The 22395-nt window shown below is 47.8% G+C and overlaps 1 protein-coding gene across 1 annotated transcript; it reads left to right on the forward strand.

The window, feature by feature from the left end:
- The first annotated feature begins 6211 nt into the window (after window positions 1–6211).
- Window positions 6212–21845, forward strand: NAF1 (nuclear assembly factor 1 ribonucleoprotein). Its single transcript, XM_058657434.1, has 8 exons — window positions 6212–6654; window positions 8816–8984; window positions 14529–14622; window positions 15534–15616; window positions 17235–17395; window positions 18454–18505; window positions 20637–20739; window positions 21243–21845. The coding sequence occupies exons 1-8, from the start codon at window positions 6299–6301 to the stop codon at window positions 21677–21679; spliced, it is 1455 nt and encodes a 484-aa protein (XP_058513417.1). The 5' UTR covers window positions 6212–6298; the 3' UTR covers window positions 21680–21845.
- The last annotated feature ends 550 nt before the right edge of the window (window positions 21846–22395 follow it).

Raw genomic sequence — 22395 nt, forward strand, 5'->3', positions numbered from 1 at the left:
CCGCAGTCACAGACCTAACGCCCCACTGTGTAAAGATTTCAACAAATAGTAAGTGGGGGGAAAAACCCACTATTCATCAAGAGCATAGATGCAGGATACAGGGCCGGTTTGGTAGTCCAACAGGCTGATCCTCTGCCCGTAGTGCCAGCATCCATTATGGGCAGCGGTTTGTGACATAGCTGTTCCCCTTCTGATTCAGCAACCTGCTTGTGCCCTGGGAAAGCAGTGGAGGATGGTATAAGTCCTTGGGCCCCGGTACCCAAATGGAGAAACAGAGGAGGCACTTGGTTAATGGTTTTGAATTGGTGCAGCTCTGGTTATTGTGGCCATTTGGGGAGTAAACCCCAGATGCACAAATTATCCTCTCTGTCGCTACTTCTCCCTGCAAATCTGCCTTTCAAATAAACATAAATCTTTTTAAAGTATAGACACAAACTGTAAAATATAATCAAGATCTCAAAATGACAATTGCTTGTGTAAGGATTTGTAACATGCTATTACAATCGTGTCATGGGATTTTGCTTGTTTGTGAAGAGGGAACCCTTCATTCCTCCTAGAGATTTTGTCTTTGGAAACTGCTTGAGGAGCTAAGTCACATAATCCATCTAGTTTTTGCTCTTGCAATGACAGCAACAGCAAGGAGCATCATGGCAACAAGCATCAAACCACTGTTTGCGACACCTCCATCCTGCTCCTCCACTTCTGGTTTTTTTTTTTTAAGATATATTTATTTTTATTGGAAAGTCAGATATACAGAGAGGAGGAGAGACAGAAAGGAAGATCTTCCATCCAACGATTTACTCCCCAAGTGGCCACAACAACCAGAGCTGAGATGATCCGAAGCCAGGAGCCAGAAGCTTCTTGCAGGTCTCCCACATGGAATTTGAGGAAGAGAATGAAGGCTTGAAATAGCTTTGTCTAATATGCAGCAAAAGGGTCTTTTGAGTTTCCCTAGGCACTTATTTTTACTTAGCCACACACAGATGGCTTTCATTCCGTCAATTTCTCCCCTTTTGGAAAGGGGAGATGGATTGGGGCTTCGTTGGTTTGTCTTCCCCCATAGCCCTACAGATGTGAAATCTATCTTCTATTTTTTCTCAGCCAATGTATGTGGTGCTTTTCTGATGCAGTGTGGTGAGTGGGAAAGGCTGACGGTCAACAGCAGACAGACATTACTATCTGCACAGGAATTAAGAAGTATGGGAGGAAAGATCGCTTTTGGGGCCATGGGAGTCGGAGCACTTGGAAATGAGATGTTCAGTGTAGTTGATATTAGAATCTGGTTCAGCACCTGAGCTAGTTTTTTCCCCAAAAGGTATTCATTGACTTCATCGCAAGCACTATGTCAGTCCAGGGCTATTTCTCCATCTCACATCCCACCAGGAGAGATCTTCTTAAAGCTGAACGTACATGCATGTCACCTGAGGTGTGTGGCTGGAGCACAGACCCCGATCCCACGATGTGGAAGCCGTGGGGTGGGAGACGCTGCATTTGCCAGTGTTCCAGGCGATGGCAAATCTGCTCAGCAACTATCTCAGTTTGAATGGCAGAAAGCCATAAACGAGTGAAAATGCCTCTTTTGGGTAAAAGCCTCAGTCTTCACAATACAATAGGGCATGATGAGAATTTTTCTTTCTAAAAATAGTTTTGAAAGAGAAAAAGGGAAAGGGCAGAGAGAGGTGGAGAGGGGAGTATCTCCCACCAGCCGGCTCATTTTCCCAACGCTCCACAAGGCCGGGGCTCCTGTTGGGGTGCCAGGTACCCAAGATGCTGAGCCCCGCCCCCGCTGCCTCCCGGGTGTGCATCAGTCAGGAGCTACCCTGGGGAAGATGCTGAGACTTAAACTTTCAACACATGACATGTGGGCAACCCAAGTGGCCTCTGTTTTTCAGGCAAATTTCTTTTTAGAAATTCTTTTTGTCCCTTAAAGGATACGTTCTCTATGTGTGCACTTTGAAGTGCAATATGGTTTTTACCTCATTTATTCAACCTAAATTCTCTCCTAATGTTGATAGCTATCCTGTAAGCTACTCAGCAATTTTAGATTTAGCCTCAAGCTGAAGACTTCAGGCTAAGTTTAGCAGCTATTAGAAATAATGCAGTAGAAACACAGGTGCTGGCAACAGGTAAATTCAGGACATTTTGGAACATTTAAGTGCCTAGCAAAAGCACCAGTTGAAAATCAGTAACCCATTTCAAAGCCAGGCAGAGGTACAGCTATTCTTATCTTGCAACAGCAAAATTAACCCCACCCCACAAACAAGATTTTCATTCCAAGCCAGATGCCTACTCCTTTAGATATGATTACATTAACTTAAACTGAGAGAATCACCTGGGCCTTATTTCCACTCCAATCTGCAGCCCATCTTGTGTGATTTACCCCACAAGCCTAATTCTTTTTTTTTCATTTTTCCCATTCAAGAACCTTTACGGGTTTGGTTATGGTGTTTGAATACTGAAGGAATTGCTTTGAATCAGACAAAGAATCCGAGTTCTTGATTGATTTCACGAAACAAAGAGAAAGTGAAGAAGTAAATAAACATAACTGCAGGCAGAGATAAACAAACCTTAAGAACAGCGTGCAGCTGGGCGGCTAAGCAGCCTGGGGCCATCGCCAGTCCAACTCAGGATTACAGCTCCCTGCCTGTTTAGACCCTGTGAGGGAGCGGCTGGTGCGTGCACATCCTGGCCACTCAGGTGGCAGGCCTGAATGGAGTTTCCTGTTCTGCTTTTGGCTGCAGCAGGACCACACACTTGTGGGATTTAGAGAGTGAAATATCGGGAGGTAGCTTTGCTTTTCAAATATATAGACAAAGAAATACGCCTCCCCACCCCCCAACAACAAAACAGTGAGCAATAAGACAGGGATAAGTCCAGCATGGTAGCCTAGCGGCTGAAGCCCTTGCCTTGCATGTGCGGGGATGCCACATGGGCATTGGTTCTGGTCCTGGTGGCCCGTTCCCCATTCAGCTCCCTGCTTGTGGCCTTGGAAAGTGATCTTTATAATACAACAGGGGCTGATAAGAATTTTTTTTAAGGATTTATTTATTTTATTGCAGTTCGATATACAGAGATGAGAGAGAGGAAAATCTCCCATCTGATGATTCACTCCCCAAGCAGCTGCAAAGGCCAGGGCTGAGCCGATCCAAAGCCAGGAGACTGGAGCCACTTCTGGGTCTCCTACAAGGATGCAGGGTTGTCGTGGACTGCTTTCCCAGGCCACAAACAGGGAACTGGATTGGAAGTGGAGCAGCTGGAACATGAACCCGTGCCCACATGGGATCCTGGTGCGCTCAAGGTGAGGACTTTAGCCGCTAGGTCATGGCACCGGGCCCAAGAATTTTTCTTTCTAAAAATAACTTTGAAAGGGAAAAAGGGAAAGAACGGAGAGCAATAGAAAGAAACGTATCTCCTATCAGCTGGCTCATTTTTCCAACACTCCACAGCAGTCGGGGCTGGGTGCCTGGATCGCATTTTAGGGCTTCTATGGGAGCCGGTTCTAATCCTGGTGGCCCCGCTTCCCATCCACCCAGCTCCCTGCTTGTGGCCTGGGAAAGCAGTCGAGCACGGACCAAAGCCTTGGGACCATGCACCCGCGTGGGAGACCTGGAAGAGGCTCCTGGCTCCTAGCTTTGGATCGGTGCAGCTCCAGCCATTGTGGCCACTTGGAGAGTGAATTATTGTACAGAAGAATTTCTTCTCTGTCCCTCCTCCTCTCTGTATATCTGACTTTTCCATAAAAATAAATAAAAAATATTTTTAAAAAAAAGATAGGGCGTGACTGGCACTGGCAAGGATGTTTCGATGGGGTGGGCCAGAAGGCGCTCCTGAGTGCAGACTCTGTGAACAGACATGAGTGAGGAAGCACAGTAAAGTGAAAATGCCATACGTGATGAACAACCTGAAGTTAAATGAAATCACGAAGATCAATGAGCATGTGGCATAAAGATATAAAAACGGTCAGGAGGTGGACTGAGAGAGAGAGGGAAAGGGAGAGAGAGAGAGAGAGAGAGAGAGAGAGAGGGACAATGAAAAGCAGGAAGAACGAGCAATGAAATCAGGCAGTCTGAAAGGCAAACCAGCGAGTCTGGATTTGAGCTTCGTGTTATTTGACATACTGATGGCTTCCTGCAGGCACTCGCGCCATGTTCTCCTCCCTTGTGAAATCACCCTGCTCTCCCGGATGCATGGCACTCCGAACACATCTACCTCGTGATTCACACCCAGAGCAACACTGTCTGCTGTGTGTGTGTGTGCTGTGGGGGGCCTGGAGAGGCCCTAGTGGTTTTCACAGGGACGAACTCTAAGCCGTCCTGGACATGCGTTTACGCTGCTACAAGATGGGGGGCGGGAGCGGGCTGCTGGCGAGTCAGATGGCTGCCTGACTGGGACAGGCTGCAGCGGGACATGACCTGGAGCTTCCAGGAGTCCTTCCCTTCCTTACGCCTGTAGTCAGGCAGGGCCACTTACCAAGAGGTTTGTAATAAGGAAGTTTTAAGCAATTTTTGCAAAGCAGATTTCATGTTCAGGTTCACTGATGTACCTGTGCCGGGCTGGCCCTGGAAACGCTTGCACCAGTGGAAATCTACACAAAAGTTTGTTTCTTGCCTGTGCCAAGTGTCATTTAGTATCACCAGGAAGATGTCTGAGTTGGCCTTAGGGCTAGAATTTATCTTTTCAAAAAAGATTTTTATTTTTATTGGAAAGGCAGATACACAGAGAGAACGCAGAGCAGACAGAATGCTACTCCCCAGATGGCTGAGCAGATGTGAAGCCAGGAGGCAGGAGCCCCGTGCAGGTCTCCCACATGAACTCAGGCTCCCAGGGCTATGGCCATTCTCCACTGCTTTCCCAGGCAATAAGCAGGGAGCTGGATGGGAAGTGGAGCAGCTGGGGCATGGACTGGAACCCCTAAGTGAGGCTGGTGCCTGCAGGCAGAAGATTAGCCAGCTGAGCCATCACGTCAGCCCTAGGGATTTCGTTTTTCAGATTTTATTTATTTATTTAATTCATTTGACAGAGTGACAGAGAGGGAGAAATAGCAGCTCACACTGCAACCCACAATGGGGAAAGTGCAGCCAAAGGTGTGCCCTGAGCCGGTGTCTCCCACCCGGGGCTGCTCTTGGTGGAGAGGAAGGACGGTACACAGCGTGCTGGTGGGGAGGCAGGCCTGGGGCTTCGGCCTCTGTTCCCCCACACCCCTTCTCCAGGCGGAAACAAAGCTTTAGTTCCCCTGTGGGCTGAGGAAATGGCTTTCTCACAACACAGGAGAGGATGAATACAGCTGTGGGACTCCTGGGGCTGGGCCCCCTCTCACCTTGGCTGACATCCGCCATCACCTGGTTCACTGCCCACACACCCAGCACTGGTCCAGCTTGACGCCAGGAACCTTCGGGGCAACGTGTGCTCTCTTCCAGGGGCTGGGTCAGAAGGCAGACAGGCAGGACTCGGCTCGCTGTGGCTGCAGGCACTGACTGGCTTCACCAGGATAGGTCCTCACTCTTTATCCTCAGTGAGTTTTGTTTATTTTGAAAGGCAGAGGGACAGAAAGCCAGAAAGGGGGTATCTTCCATGACTTAGTTCAGGAGTTCCATCGTGGTCTCCAGTGTGGGTGGCAGGAATCCAAATCCTGGGACACCACTGCTTCCTTCGACACGCACTGGCGGAAATAAGAGGCGCAGCAGCGCGGACGTGGACCGGTCACTGTGGCATGGACCACGGCTGGACACATCACCGCGACGTGGACAGCCAGGTCGGAGCACCATGATGCTGGACTTGGACAGCGCTTCGGAGAAAGAAAATTCCAGTCACGTCAGTTTTTCTTTTTGCGTATTTATGACGTATCTAACTTCATTTCACTTTACTGACATTTTAAAAAGTGCTCTGGCCCAGACCTGGTTATTGCGGGTATCTGAGGAATAAGCTATTGAATCTCTTCCTATTTTTCTGTCAGTCTGCCATACACGGCTGGGATGCACAGAACCCAGCGCCTGTTCCCTGTTCCGCAGTGGGGACTCTCTTGGTTCCGACCCAGCCACAGGACACCCTGGCCTTGTGGCTCTCCAGCACCAGAACAAACGACGGAGTGTAGGGGCGCCCCTGAAGGTTGCTTCCCCACATCCCTGAGGCGCCATCCCGCCCCGAACAGCGCCGTCGCGCCGTCGCGCCCCGTGGCGTCACACGTTCTCCCGGAAGTGTCGCTGCGGCGCGGCGGGGGCGTGTCTCCGGCTGTTTCACATGGCGTTCGCCAAGAGACGCGCGAAGTTGGAGTCGGGGCGGTGGTGATCGGCGCTGCGCCATGGAGGTGGTGGAGGCCGCCGCCGCCCAGCTGGAGACGCTCAACTTCAGCGGTGCCGGCGAGGGGCCGGGGGGACCCCCTCCGGACCCCCAGATGCCCAAGGAGGGCGAAGAGCGGGACCCCGGGGCCGGGCCGCCCGGGGAGCCCCTGGAGAAGCCGGACCCCGGGGAGTCGGTGCAGGCGCATCCCGCCGGGGAGCAGCCGGACCCCGGGGAGTCGGTGGAGGAGAAGCTGGACCCCGGGGAGTCGGTGCAGGCGCCTGCCCCCGGGGAGAAGCCGGACCCCGGCGCCGGCGAGCGCTCCGCGGAGCCCGGGCCGCCCGTGGGGACTTCGGATTCGGAGTCGGACTCGGACAGGTCGGGAGCATGGGGGAGCACGGCCGGGGTGCGGGCCCGGCAGGCCCCGGGGTGCGGAGCGGGGCGCCGGTGCACGTGTCCGGGGTTGGGGTTGCTGGCCTCCGCGCCCTGCGCTCACCTGGGACTCCCCCCCTCACTGCCTCCCCCAGCTGGGTAACCTGAAACGTGCTGTGTGTAATACGTGTCTACAGCATGTTTCAAGTGAGTCTGTGCCGGGGCAGGAGTGGGGATTGGGGATGGGGAGTGTCTGATAAATTGTTGCCCTAACTGCCCAATCGGTGGCTTTAACTTTTCGTGTTACACTTTTTAGATGTGAGGCTTATTTTTATGGTTTTTTTGTTTGTTTTCCGAAGTTGAGAGTATGGTCTTGTTTGTTGAACTTGGGTCAGTGGAGATTCGGGAAGCCGATTCTTCTGGAGTGTTTCAAAGTTGACAGCCAATAGAGTCCTCGTGGGGAGTGGGTGTTTATGCAGTGAGCTGAAGCTGGCTTTGCAGAGTAGTTCATGCTCTGCATACTTTTAACATCGCTATTCTGCAGCAAGTGGGAAGCCTCTTTGCCGGGAGAGGAAGTCATGTGGAAAGTTAGGAAGCAACACCTAGCGTGATATCAGCATGGGGGTGTGTCCGTAGGCTACTGAACAAGTGAACAAAATAGACACGGGGTAGGGGCTTTCTCCTTGGGGAGTGTGGAGGGAGAAAGGGTGAACTAGAGGGCAGAGGCTGGACGAGGTAGACTGGGAGGCAGCGGGAGGCCCATCAGAGTGGAGGCGCCAGGTCGGACTCCATAGGCTGAGCCACTCACACTAAGTGGGGAGTAACCTGGGGCCAGTTTAGACAGCCGAGGTGGGGTACTGGGTCCTGATAGGATAACTGAGGGTCTGGCCTCGACCCTGACCCCCTTATTAGGGCATGGTGGTTGCAAAAGTGAAAGGTGACAGCCTTCTGTGAAAGAGGCAGTGTTTTGGTTAGTCTTTGGTTTCTAGTTCCTGGTAATCCTGCTGGTTTGGCATGGTTGTCAGGGAATTCATGGTATAGTTCCGGACATTTACAGTTGTAAAAAAAAAAAAAAGCCCTGTGGGAACTTAACTGTTATCAGTACTTTAGGACTGTTGGTTTGGTGTGTTAGTAAGGAGTTCTAAAGATTTATACATCGTGATACTTGAATTCAGCATGCCTGGTTGAGAACACTGCCATAGACACAATGTTGTTCACACACACCAGGAATAGTAATTCTGTGGCTGTGTGTCCCACACTTGGGTGAACTGCACGGGGTTACAGGAGAAACGATGGTGAGTAGGTGAAGAGCAGTGGGCTGCAAGGGTGAGCATCGTGGCTGGAGCAGGTGGTATTTATGAGCATCGCTCATGTGGAGAAGCAGGTGAGACGGGAGGCCTGAAACAGCCGTATTGGCGGTGAAGACGGGCTGGGGAAGTGGGCCAAGATGCTGTTGACCCCTCTGAAGATGGGACTTTACCCCTGTGGACAGTGTACTTCATCCCATTTAACTTAGTGCAAGTGTGAAGTAGGTGTGGGGCCGTCAGTGGTGACCACAAGGCAGCCAGAGTGGAGAGGCGTCAGGCCTGGAGAGTTAGAAGTTGATCTGCATACAGGTAATTGTAGCAGTGGTTGGAGTTGCTGAGGTGATTCATGAAGCTAGTACAGAGGAGAGCAGCTGGTGCCTGAGGTGGAGCCATTAGAATCACCTGCTAAGGAGGCAGGCGGGGAGAGCCAGGAACAGAGCGCTGCCAAGGCGAGGGGTCCTGGTGGCAGCTTCTGTGACAGCCGGAAGGTCCAGACAGTGGCCGATGTAGTTGGTAACCGAGGTGTTCCCAAGTTGGAGGCTGAGAAGACAGAGTGCTGGCTCTGGTTGATCTGGAGGATGGGGACAGAGGTTAACTTGGCTAGAGCTCACTGTCAATGATTTGTCATTTGCTTGATTATTGAAATATGTGTGAAATTACTGAAACCGCATTTGGATCATAGCAGGGTTTTGAAAATTCTTGGTGAATTGAAGACTAATTACCCATGACTAGTCAGCTTCAGTATGCTGGTTTTGGATTAGTTCAGCAATTATAAACATGTACAGTAAGATAGCCTTGTTGAATAATGTTAATACCACAATATAATACTTAACTGAGTTTTCAACTTTTCTGTTTTACAGTGACTCGGATTCAGATAGTTCAAGCTCTTCTTCCTCGTCTTCATCTTCCTCCTCCTCTTCGTCTTCTGTGTCACTTCCTCTGGTGCTATCAGATGGAGAAGATGACTTACAAGCTGAGAAGGAGAGTAAGAATTTTCCTCTTAAAACAAAAGACGAGTTACTTCTTAATGTGAGTACTTAGATCTGTTAAGTTTTATTTGCGTGTTTGATACCATGTAGTTCAGTTATTTGTCTTACTTGGTCTCGACCTAAGTAGAAATAACATTCTTCAAAAGTAGATATTTCCTTGGGAATACTGTAGTGCTGCAGGGGAAGTGCATGCTGAAATAAAGCCTAACTGTATTCAGTGACATTGAGACAAAGGGAGGTTACTGGCGGGTAAGTGAGGAGAATTGCATAAGAGGCTTGATTAGAGTCATCCCTGGCTGCAAGGATTAGTGACAGCAGTGGCACCAATCTGAAGTTGCACAGTTTCTGGGCATGCGTCCTTGCAGAAGTATTCTTTGGCTGAGCCTAGGAGCTGCCGACCCAGTCTGGCCTCTGGGGGAGCCTCATTGCTCGAGGCGTCCGTGCTCAGGGTCTAAGTCTTCAGGGACTTGGAATCCAGAGCCGCAGGCGGGCACTCCCTGGCAAGGCAGGCTCATCTTACTGATGGGCTTCATGCCCGCCCGTTTCACTTTTGCTTCTGTTATGTTTCCTGCTGCATTGTCCATGCATTGGAAGCCTCTGGGTTTGTGTGCAGGGAGTCATGCTGCGTGCATGTTGAGAACTCGTAGTAGCCCTTTTACACAAAGCCTCCCAGCTCTGACAGTTGTCTGGATGTGTGGTAGGTGGGTGTGGTTTCTTGGCTGCGTCTTCATCACCTTGCTGTATGCACATTCCTCATTACCTACTTAAAAACCAACAAGTGAAAGGCCATGGCAATTTTGCAACTGTATGGACACCATATTGCTCTAACGAGATCTGGATAGCTTACTTGCGAATGCCTGGAGATGTAGTGTTCACGTCGTAGAAGCCATCTGTTCTGGTAACAAGGCCCAGATCAGCATCAGAAAATCCGAACGGCTCTGTGGCTGCAAAGAAGCCGTGAAGCATGTTGTCTGAGAACTGAGTTCGTTTCTGGTCTTGGCCCCTCGAGTCTGAGTTCTCAGTTGTGAGTGATCAACAGTTATAGAGTGCAGGGAATGGGCGTCCTTGTTCCTTTTAGACATTGTAGTACAGTTTCTCATTTGCCGGGTGCTGTGTGAAACATCAGTCTAGTTTTTCCACCACAGTGTGCAGCGGAGAGAGACTGACGTGTAATAAAGCAGAAAGAAACACTTGAAATAATTTGGTGCTATTGTATGACTACGTATTGCTCATATCAGAAACTTCCCTTTTCACTAGCAGTACGTTTTTAACTTCCAAAAACTTAGAACAATGGGTTGATCTGTTGTTTTTTATGCCAGTTCTTAGCAATCACTTAGGAGAATAGAAGAGGCAACTAGACCCTTTACATTTTAGGTTCTTGATTGGAATGGAAATTTATTGGAAGTTGCTAGTGATTTGGAACATTCTGCTAGTAGAGAGATGTTCAGAGTGATGTGTTCTTTGGTTTATGCCAAGTCTCTGACTTAGGGCTCTTAAAGAATGTATTAGGACTGCTTCAGGATTTCAGCTCTCAAGTTCCAAGGAAGAGAGTGGCTCAGTTCTGAAAACCAGGTTACGGCTCTACGTCCTCAGTATCTTCAGGATTCTGTTACTCATTCGGGCTGATGGTTTGGCTTCTTTGAGACTTAGTAGAGAGCTTGGAACAGATCACCAAGGCTGTGGAATGGGTACTCGCGTTGGTTGGTCCTAAGGCCGAGGCCATTGCTTTTTGTGTGGTGTGTAGGGGAGAGTGCAGGTGCCTTTGTGAAAGTGTGTGCTGAGCAGAGTACATGAGCGGCGGTAGGAAGGCTTCAGGAAGAGCCATTTGACAGAAGTGTGAATGTGTGTGTATTTTGAGGAAGGAGAGGGTTGGGTGTGTAATACCATCCTTGTGGAATGAGCCCTCTGTCACAGTACAAAAATGCTTCTAGGATTCCTGGAGGAGATGCTAGCCAGCAGTGGGAGTCATCTTCTAGAGGGAAAAAGGGAAACTGGAAGCGCTTATCATGGGTGGCCATTTTGGACCCGAACAGAGATGACACAACCTCACCAACACAAGGGTTTACTGTGGCCTCATTGGGTTGACGAGCACTGGTGCTCAGGCGGCTGGGGGCCGACCTTGCTGCGCCGTTAGGTGCTCTTGGACGTTCTGCTGCTTCTCTGAACGCCCTCTGCCTTTTTCTTTAAAGGCTGGCTTCTTCTATTTACCTTGTAAGAAAGAAAAAGTCTTTAAGCTTAGTCTGCACATGGATTTATGTGTCCTTGACTCAAAATCTGATGTCTTTTTTACTTTCATTTTCTAAATACACTGACTAGTGTTACATTTCTTTATTCACATTTGGGATTTAGCCTACATTTCTGTTTTGTTTTACTAGAAAAATGGCAAGCCGCTCTTCCTGGGAGGCAGCCCATCATTTGCATTGTTCTTTTAAAATTAAATCTCAGATGCAGTTCATTTTTTGAATTGGATTACAATTATCTTATCATCTGAAGATTTAGTTGCAATGTAATTCAAAAAAATGTGGAGGTTGTAAGGGAAAGACAAGTAGCGGAGGAACTGCTGACCTGTCGAGGCCATGGGGAGCCTTCGGCACTCTTCATTGCTGCGTGGCTTCGTAATGTAGAGTAAACTACTGCCAAGCAGAGTGAACTTGAATGCTAAGAACACTTATATATAACCTACGTGATGACTCTAAGGCAGCATGTGGCTTATAGCTTGGGAACTCCATCAGCTGTAGATTTATTCAGTGCTTCAGTGAATTGGAAAATTAGGTTCTTTCTGAGAAATGTTCTCATCAGTTTTCCCCCTAACTTTTCATTCAAATACATTAAATGTAATTACAAATTTAGAAGCATAAAAATGTTTGAGGTTGTGATATTCTAAAGTCTGACAGAAATGTATTTTATAAATTTAATACCAATTATTTTATCTTCTATGTGCTTCTAGCAAGGGAGGTTGACTTCTGGCCAACAAACTGTGTAAGGCTCCTGAAATCAGTTGGTCTGACCCCGCCAAGGCAACTGCAGCTGGGGTCTGAATTCAGTCTATAGCAACATGAATCTTAAGTATTCTGAAGTATTCTACAAATGCTACAAATGAATATTTAAATATCTCTTACCAAAAAAAAAAAGCTTCCCTACTTTGACTTTTAGGCATGAAAAGTAGGAAGTACTTCAACGGAGATAATAAAGTGTGTTTATGCGTCTGGCAGAGCGGTACCACGCCCGCAGACAGTTCTGGAAAACTCGCTCTCGGCATGGAGCCTGCCTCAGACGGGTAACAAGTCCACGGTGAAGTTAGATTGACTACATTGGATCCGTTCTGATATTTAGCAGTGTAGACACTTTTTAAAGATTTATCTATTTTTATTGGAAAGATAGATTTATAGAGAGAAAGATCTTCCATCTGTTGGTTCACTCCCCAAAAGGCTGCAGTGATCTGAGCTGAGCCAATCCAGAGCCAGGAGCCAGGAGCTTCTTCGTGGTCTCCCATGTCTGTGCACGGTCTCAAGACTTTGGGTGGTCCTCCACTGCTCTCCCAGGCCATGTGGGGAGCTGGATGGGAAGAGGAATTGTGGTATCGATCCCAGATAGTACCGGGTCTGACTCCCCACACCCTCCCGCTCCATTTGTTTCTGCATGAAATCAGAGATTCTTCCCATTTGTAGCATCGGTGTCATTCTTGTATGTAGACTGGTAGCTGGAATTAAGGAAATCTGCCAGATTTGTTTTATTTATTTACTTGATTTATTTGAAAGAGAAAGACAAAGATCAATTACTTTTTTTTCCTTGTTCACTCTCCGAATACCCACAGCGTTTGGGCCTGGGCCGGGCCCCAGGCAGGAGTGCAGGACTCGAGCCCAGGCTCCCTGTAGGTGGTGGGCCCTAGCTGCTGCAGCCATGCCCTGCGCCCACGGTGCATGCTGGCAGGAGCTCGCGTGCAGCGCTGTTTGCACCTGAAGCAGTGCGAGCTCTGGGCGCCCGGAGTGTTGCTTGCTGCCCGTGTTCCTGCCTCTGCACAGATGCTCCGACCCTGCCTTTCCTTCGCTTCCTCATGCCCGGTAGGCCAGAGCTCCTTGGCACAGAACGGAGGCCTGTGTCACTGAACAGAAAATTTCATTGTAACCATCTCAAAATGTTTCATCTTCTAGGAAGCCTCCACTGCAATTCAAGCATTCTGAATGAACTTTTTAATCTCTTTATTTTTCAAGCAGGAATATTGTTCCTGGGTCTGTCTCTTTAATCCTCTTATTGGAAAGTTATATCAGTGATCTAATTGATAAATAGTCGTTCCTGATTATTAAGACTTTGTTACAGGGATAGATGGATGCATTTTAAATGTATTTAAAAGAAATTTTGGAATGTTAGTATTACAAGTGGATGTTAGTATTACAAGCGGGACTGCAACTACCACTCAAAATGTGACTCAGATTTCAAAAGCAAAAGCAGCAGGTGGTGATTGATAACTGTCTAGATGAAGATCCGAAAGCCGAAGTCCTGCAGGCTGACCTGGTGGAGAGGCAGGTTGCTGACTGTCTCCCACGCGAGTTCATTGAGGCTCTTAGGATGGCTCTTGCACAGAATTCTTGATCAAAAATGGCATGTGTGAGAAGCAAAGTATGTTTTAGATGTCTGCTTCTCCATTTTGGTGCAATTATTGCGTGTGTGCTTGCTGGGCCATTTGCAGAGTGTCCTGGCAAATGAAAAAAATGTTTCCTTCTTAGTAATGTGTGTGTCACTGTCTTTCCAATAAAAAAGTCGGAAAGCTGTGTTTAAATTTCCATGGCAGATACGATTAGTGTAATGCAGTCGTCTCACTCCTGACCCACAGAGCGGGGGCTTGGCACTCTCGAGCCTTCCCCAGGAAAAACTTCCTTTGGAGTTAATGCCACTGGGCAAGGGTCAACAGCAGAGAGTTTTATTTAATTTGAATAAAGTCAGTTTTATTCTTAGATTCTTTTCCAACTTTGTTTCTGCTTCCATGCCCGGTTTCCATAGCAACCGAAACAGAGATTGTAGCTGGGTCAGAAAAATGTTTGGGCGTGAAGACCCTTTCTCCTGGAGGGATCAGGCAGTGCCTTCCCAGCTGCTGTAGTCTGGGCCTGCGTTTGATGCCTCACTGGGAGGTGTCGTGGCCTTCGTGTCCTGGAGAGATGAGGGATGTCACCTCCTCTTCACGCAGCCCCCAGGACAGCGGCCTCTGTTCTGTTTAGTCACCAGCTCAGTCGTTACTGAATTACTTTAGAGTTACATTGCTTTCCAATAGAATGTCCCTGCATCCCTTCCTAATTCCTCCCTACCCTCTTTTTTCTGGTCTCTTGCTCAAATACAATTGGAAAAACATGAATTAGACTAAATTCTTAGTCAAATTGTATTTCCGGTCTACAGTGTAGCTGCCCTGAGTCACTGGAGAGGTGGGGAAGTGCTGAGGGAAGTCCATGGAGCCTGTCAAGGATGCCATGCGCTCTAGATGCTTTGATAAGCACCTGAGGAGCTTCTGGACACGCCCAGGGGTGTGCGCACCTTAGATGGAGAGTAAGCCTTGTCGAAGCTGGGTAAGATTAATGCTTTCTCTCTGTTAAAGGAACTACCCTCTGTTGAAGAGCTCACTGTGATTCTGCCTGAAGATATTGAGTTAAAGCCTCTTGGAATGGTTTCAAGCATTATTGAACAATTAGGTATGTAAATAACTTTACTAATAAATATCAATAAAATGGTTTTTATCACACCTGTACTAATAATCTAATAAAGGACTTCAAGGACAGTCAATTTCTTTGAAATATGTGAAGACACTTCATTTTGTAGTCAGGTTTAAAGGGATAAAAGTATTTTTTTAGTCTGTTTTATTTATTTTTAGTCTGTTTTTACTGATACCCAGAGAGGCTCTGGGCTTCTGGCTTTGGATCGGCGCAGCTCCAGCCATGGCGGCCACTTGGGGAGTGAATCAGTGGACGGAAGATCTTCTTTTCTGTCTATTCTCTGTATATCTGACTTTCCAAGAAAAGTAAATAAATCTTAAAAAAAGGGGGGGGAGAAACAGCTTAAATTTACTCTTTAATTGATGATTCCTATTGTGAGACTTTGAATTTTAATTTTTCTCATAGAATTACAACTTTTTGTAAAAAATGTAAATAGCCTGTCTGTCATGTTATTGATGCATCCAGGCCTTGTTATGGGAGGGGGACAGTTGCTGAGGCATATTATCCCAATTTGGATATTATTTATTTTGGTGCTCTTCTGAAATGGCCTGCAGTGCTGGAGGCTGGGGCAGGTGCAGAGCCGGGAGTGGGCGCGGGCGCAGTCACCTGCGACCCTGCAGCATTGGCAGGCAGCTGCTCCCTGAGGCTGGGGCAGGCGGGTGCAGAGCCGGGAGTGGGCGCAGGCGCGGTCACCTGCAACCCTGCAGCATCGGCAGGCAGCTGCTCCCTGAGGCTGCATTCATGCAGAGTGCATGTGGCCATTTGAACGGCTCTGCCTAATGCTTGCCTTTCCAGTGGTGGTTTAAGTTGTGTGGGAATTATGTTCTAAATTCTCATGAGAATTCTACGGTTATCTTCTGATTAAATGTTGACGCTGTCTTGTTTTTCAGTAATAATTGAATCTATGAGTAGCTTACCTCCTGTTAATGAAGAGACTGTAGTTTTTAGAAGCGATCGGCAAGCAGCAGGCAAGGTTGGTGAAGCACGATTCACATCCTACGGTTTCGCTGACTTTCCTTATTTTTCCTCCTACTGGGACGACTCTGCGGGTCCTTCCTCGGTAGGGAACACTGTCGCTGTCAGAGAGAGGGTGACAGGCAGTGAGAGAGGACACGCGTCCTCCGAGGTCGGACATGGACACTGGGTCCTCATGTCCCGGAGCGAGGCAGTTCAGTCACGCAGTCACATGCTCCCTGAAGAGCTCCGCACAGTTGTTTGTCGATTCTATGTGCTAAGTAACTGCTTATTGACTGGAAAACAAGCAAAACCGCCTCCCATCCAGCTCCCTGCTTGCAGACTGGAGAAGCAGCAGAGGACAGCTTAGGTCTTTGGGCTCCTGGCTGGCTTCTGGCTCCTGACTTTGGGTCGGCTCAGCTCCAGCCATTGCAACCATTTGGATCTTTCAAATAGAAATAAATAGTTAAAAAAAGGGGAGGGCATTATATAAAACTACAATGTAATCTTGAGAACATCACTAACATAAGAAGTGGAAACGTCTATACTGGCATTGCTCAGGGGCCATCTAGTCCCACACTGCGTGCACTTACTATCAGACATGTGTTTCTGGGCTCGGCTCATGGCCTAGCGGCTAAAGTCCTGGCTTTGAATGCACCGGGATCCCTGCTTCCCATCCAGCTCCCTGCTTGTGGCCTGGGAAAGCAGTCGAGGACGGCCCAAAGCCTTGGGACCCTGCATCTGCGTGGGAGATCCAGAAGAAGCTCCTGGCTCCTGGGTATAGGGTTGGCTCAGCTCCAGCCATTACAGTCACCTGGGGAGTGAATCATAGGATGAAAGATTTTCCTCTCTGTCTCTCCTCCTCTCTGTATGTCTGACTTTGCAAAAAACTAAAATAAATCTTAAAAAAAATAAAGAAATGTATTTGTTAAAATTAAGTAGTTAAACATTACAGCATTTTCAGTTCTTTCAGAAATACGTAACGTCACATTCAGATTTACTGCTTATTAAATTAGAAAGTTGCTTAATTTTGCAGAAATATTAATGGTGTGAAAGTTACACTTGTTGAAAGAGAGCAGCTTGGTAAGTATTTATTTATTTCGAAGTCAGAGTAGCAGAGTATGAAATAGAGGCCTCTCCGCTTCCCGCCTCGCTGCCCAGGGCCACGCGCCACGCCTGGACCTGGCTGAAGCCTGGACCGGGATCTCAGGCTGACTGCACGTCACGGGAGAGGCAGGGAAGCAGGTGCACCGGCCAGCTAGCTGCCTGACCAGTTCCATCATCAGGAGTGTTGGAGGGAGGGCGACTGGGGCCGGCATTCCTGTGGGCTGCAGCCTTCCGGAGCACTTAGGCCCACCCTCAGCTCAGTCACGTCCTTTCCTGTTTCCACACACGGCATCTTGCTTCTTAAGAGTTACTAGGACAGTTGTTTATGCTTTATAACCTTCCGAATGAACAATGACTTGCGGTTCCTGAAGGTGGAAGATTGGCCTATTGAACTACAGTGCCTGCCCAGGTTTTTTTTTGTTTGTTTTGTTTTGTTTTATCTGTTTGTTTTTTCCTTTAAAGAAAATGTTGCTAACTCTGAATTAAATTGTTTTACACACTAAAGAAAAACCTTAATGTTTCTTCCTTAGATATTTGAGATATTTGGACCTGTTGCACATCCGTTTTACGTGCTAAGATTTAATTCTTCAGATCACATTGAGAGTAAAGGGATTAAAACAAAGGAGACTATGTATTTCGCTCCGTCAATGAAAGACTTCACCCAGTATATATTCACAGAAAAGCTGAAACAGTAAGTATTTTTTTTTACATTGCATTCTTTGCTGATGTTAGGGTAGTTTTTTTCTTTTTTAAGCTTGTCTTCCAAAGCATTACAGCACCTCTGAAAGTTCTGTTTGTTCTGTGACTCTGTAGAAAAGAAGTATATCTAATTGTGGCCTAAAATGTCAGAATTATCTAATTGTGGCCTAAAATGTCAGAATTATCCAATTGTGGCCTAAAATGTCAGAGTGAGCTGGCGGGAGCACGCTCGCGTCAGGTGCATTTTCTGAATTCCGATTCAGAATACTTTGTGTTTTTAATCTGTTACTCTAGTATTAGTATTACTTAAGCCTTATTTTCGGTTTTATGTTGTCTTTGAATTATATTAATGGAGGCCACAATCCAGTAACACTATTTCTCAGTTAAAAATAAATGTAGATGATGCATTGTGTAAATACAGTTTCTCAGGAACTGTAAAGCAGAATCCTCAGAACGGGGCCCGGCTGGGTGGCACAGGGAGCTTCCATGCTAAGTCTCTGAATCTCATTTATTTGAGATGAAAATTTTGATTTGAAATAAGATAAAGGGTCCATAAATGGCCTTATTAAAATGTGTTTTTATTTGAGAGGTAGAATGAGTCTCCCATCTGCCGGCTCACTGGCCGGAACCGTGCTGGACTGTGGCCAGACAGCGGGAACTGGTTCTAGGTCTCCTGTCTGGAAACATGGGGCTAATGACTTGAACTCCCTGGGTCTGAGTTGGCAGGAAGTTGAATCTGAGTCTGGAACCAGGCGTCCTAACTGGAGACTCTGTTGGGAAGGGCTGCAATTTAGCCACTAGGCTCAATGCCTGTCCCTGCTGTTGTACTTATTCTTTGTTATTTCTGTAGGCACTGCAAATTGAAAAGTTGAGTTTGTTTATTTGTAAGCTTGCTCAAATGTACTTCTAGCCTGCATTGCAAAACCGTTGCAGACGCTGGCCGGCACGCTCGCAAGCTGCCGCGTCCTGCTTTTGCAAGGGTTCTCCCATGTTCGTTATTATACCATTGTGTCATACGTGCCAACGTACTCCATGCACCTTCTTTTCCAGGGACAGGGGATCGGATGCCTCCTGGAAGAACGATCAGGAGCCCCCTCCGGATGTGAGTAGAAGGCTGTTAGCCGTGGTTTGCCTTCGAGCGGCGTTCCTACTGCTAGTGGGACAGCTGCCCCTGCCAGCCCCTGCCAGCCCCTGCCTGCCCCTGCCTGCCCCTGCCTGCCCCTGCCTGCCCCTGCCTGGCCCTGCCTGCCGTTTCCTGCCCCTGCCAGCCCCTGCCAGCCTCTGCCAGCCCCTGCCTGCCCCTGCCTGCCCCTGCCTGCCCCTGCCAGCCCCTGCCAGCCCCTGCCTGCCCCTGCCTGCCCCTGCCTGCCGTTTCCTGCCCCTGCCTGCCGTTTTCTGCCCCTGCCAGCCCCTGCCTGCCCCTGCCTGCCCCTGCCTGCCCCTGCCAGCCTCTGCCTGCCCCTGCCAGCCCCTGCCTGCCGTTTCCAGCCCCTGCCAGCCCCTGCCAGCCCCTGCCTGCCCCTGCCTGCCCCTGCCTGGCCCTGCCAGCCCCTGCCTGCCCCTGCCTGCCCCTGCCTGGCCCTGCCAGCCCCTGCCTGCCGTTTCCAGCCCCTGCCAGCCCCTGCCAGCCCCTGCCTCCCCCTGCCTGGCCCTGCCTGCCGTTTCCTGCCCCTGCCAGCCTCTGCCAGCCCCTGCCAGCCCCTGCCTGCCCCTGCCAGCCTCTGCCATTCTACTCTAAATGACTGCTCATACCTTCAATACACGTTGATCATTTTAGGGAAAAATACTTCCAGTAACTTTTTGAAAACAGGTGATGTACTTGAAAGAGCTGCAGAGTCAGGGATAGAGGCGGAGAGAAGAGCTCCTGTGCACCGGGTCCCTCCCGGAGTGGCCAGGCCCAGGCTGACCAAGCCGAAACCAAGAGCCAGGAGTTTCTTTGGAGTTGCTTGTGTGGGTGCAGGGACCCAGGGCCTGGGCCACCCTCTGCTTTCCCACGTACGTTAGTCCCATGTAATATTTTAATAATTACTTTAAATATCAGCTTATTTTCTTTGTAATTTTACTGTTGTAGAATGTCATTATCTTTAAAAATCTTACTCTTTAGTGAATTTACCATAAAGGATGTCGAGATGTTTATTATGGTGTTTTAGTTTAAAAAAAGCTGTTGTATTTTGGAGATACAAATCATAGAATCTGCTAGCCTTTATTATACATTATATTTATGTTCCTTGAAAGTGATCGCTTAATTTTCATGCATCCATGTCAACAAGACGATAGTTCTGTGTTCTCAGGTAACTTGAAAATTATTTGTATTCTAGAGATTTGAAATAAATTCACAAATTCATGAATAATATGAATGCACTTGACGTGTAAATAGGAAATTTTTTTACTTTGGATGAGTTTTCTGTGGAAATTTTGAGCAGGTTTTGTTTTGTTGCTTGCTTGTTTGTTGGTTTGGTTGGGTTTGGTTTTTGCCCCCACCTGCTTCAAAGTTAGTGCAATTAAAAAGTTCCATTAATAAAGTGTAGTCCTATTTTGAGAAGTGTCATTTCATATGGTGTAAAGGAAGACTATTATGCACGAGGTTGTGAGTGGACTGAGCACTCTTCACCTTGCCTTTGGTCAGCAATGATAAAGATGCTGTAAGTTAAATTCTGAGTTACTGTTGCATGAGACAGGCATGAGGCAGGTTGGAGGATTTACACGGCTGTGAGTCGTTTGATCGGTGAGGCATCCTGAGGGTCCACAGTGAAATGAGATAAGGCTTTCCAGTTCTGTCCTGTGCACATATAATTCTTACTAAGAAAGGGATCACTCATTGAGCATTCTAAGTTATCAGAAGTACTGCTGAAATTGCATGTTGTTTTTAAAGTCCTGGACGATTCACAAGGGCCTTGAAGTATCTTGTGAAAGCTGAACATGACATTACAGCGCTGCTGTTTCCGACGTAAGCAGTGGACTTCCTGATTATGGTCATGTTAATTGCTCCATCATCTTAGCTTACCTGCAAAACAGGGTTGGGAGTCCGGGTTCTGTGCAGACAGCTGGTGGAATCAGGATGCCAGTGGCTGTAGTGCTTTTCCAGTGTTTAACTGTTCAGTATTACTGGAAGATGCTAAGGATCAAAGGGGCCACCATTTTATTCAGGTAGTGGCACATTCAGGGTTAGTCTGAGTCCCCAACTGTTGAGTTGGTCAATAAATTGACATAATGTATGTATTTTTCTTTGCAAGGCCTTAGATTTCAGTGATGATGAAAAAGAAAAAGAAGCCAAACAGAGAAAAAAATTACAACTACAAGGCCGGAAAAGACCCAAATCTGATTTTACTGAGCGAGGTAAGTGTGTCTTCATTTACTTTACACAGGCAGAGCACTGATAGAAGTACAGGAAGTGCCGGGGTTCTCTCGGCCTGGCCCCTGGCACCCAGCAGGCGTCTTCCAGTGCACTGCGCATTGCACGGGAGGAAGAAAGTAACAAAAACTAGTTAGTTCTCTGAGGTATTCAGGAGTACAGCTACCGGGCTGTGTGCTAGTTAATAGCTCATGCTTCATTTCTTAAAAAATCGCCAGGCTATTTTGTAGTGTGGCTGTATTGTTTTATATTCACATGCAGAGACTAAGTTTCGCTGTATTTTTGCAGGCATTTGGTGACATACTGTGTTTTATTTTACTGTGCTAATTGCACATAGTTGTGGCATTAATGTTCATTAACTTGCACGGTTTTCTGACTGCAGTAAGATATACTGGTAATGAAAGAAAAGGAATCCTTGAGATTTTTACCATGTTTTCTAATATGTTGAACTTCATTTTATTTTTGTGCCTGTTTCCTTTACTCAAAGGTGAAGATTTTGCTGAAATACATCAGAACTGGCCGGCCTACAGCTCCGCCGCAGAACCTGGGAAAGGACTCCGCGGCCGGGAATTTCCCCGCGGCTCTGCGAGGGCTCACTGTCCGCCAGCTTGGCGCGGGGGGCCCCCGCCTCAGCGGTTCTACAGCCCAGAGCACGCAGTGTGCCCGGAGATGGCAGGGTATGCCACCCCAGCACGAGAGAACCCCGTCATGCCGCACTACCCATTCCCCCCTCCAGTGTACGACATGCAGAACTTCCCACTCCCCCCACCGCCCCCGCCGCCCCTGCCGCCGCCCCCAGCCGTGAACGTGGGCTGGGCTGCCCCAATGCTTAACCTGCCCTACTCCCTGCCCCCGCCCCCACCTCCACCCCCGCCCCCGCCCGCCTCTGGGGATGGGCATTCTCATTTTGGGTCTTACTATTAGATGATAGTATGCATTTCCAAAATAACAAGGACTTTTCATAGTATTTAACAGGATATTTTATTTTTCAAGAGAAGAAAGTAATTATGGAGCTAGATTTTTGGAAAAACTAAAATACTAAATGACTCTGTTTTAGTCTGATATATATCTGTATCTATAAACAGCATAGATAGTACGGGTCGGTGACCTCGATGAGAGAGGCCAGAGTGCTCTCCTGTTGGACACTTCCCAGGGTTGGCAGGAAACCCTGCCCTCAAGCGTCGGATCATGGTCAAGATGCTAGACACATAGGCAATATTAAAGCCTGGATATCCCACATGTATAAAATGTATATTAAACTTAAATGAATTTTGTGTTGACACTTCCAGCCCCTCTGCAAGGTAGCTCATTAGCCAACTGAAAAACTTCCGAATGAAAAAGGCTTCTGGTCCCAAGCATTTCCGGTTAGAGCTACTCAACCAGTAATAAATGTGAGATATGCTAAACACACTGTCTTCTTGTTATAATCTGAAATTGGAAAGCTGAAAGCCTATTGAAAATCTCTAAAATAAACTATTTTTGTGGAACTTGGCACTTGATTTTAATTATACATACACCTTACGAGTGAATTTTAATGATTTTTAAAGCAAATACAAAGTGTTTTGTCTGTACACAGGCCAGCGTCTGTCACTCCTACCACTTCAGTACTCTTCAGAAGCTTTTACTACTTCAGTTTCAGA

This window comes from Ochotona princeps, chromosome 32 (assembly GCF_030435755.1).
Source record: "Ochotona princeps isolate mOchPri1 chromosome 32, mOchPri1.hap1, whole genome shotgun sequence".
Taxonomy (NCBI): domain Eukaryota; kingdom Metazoa; phylum Chordata; class Mammalia; order Lagomorpha; family Ochotonidae; genus Ochotona; species Ochotona princeps.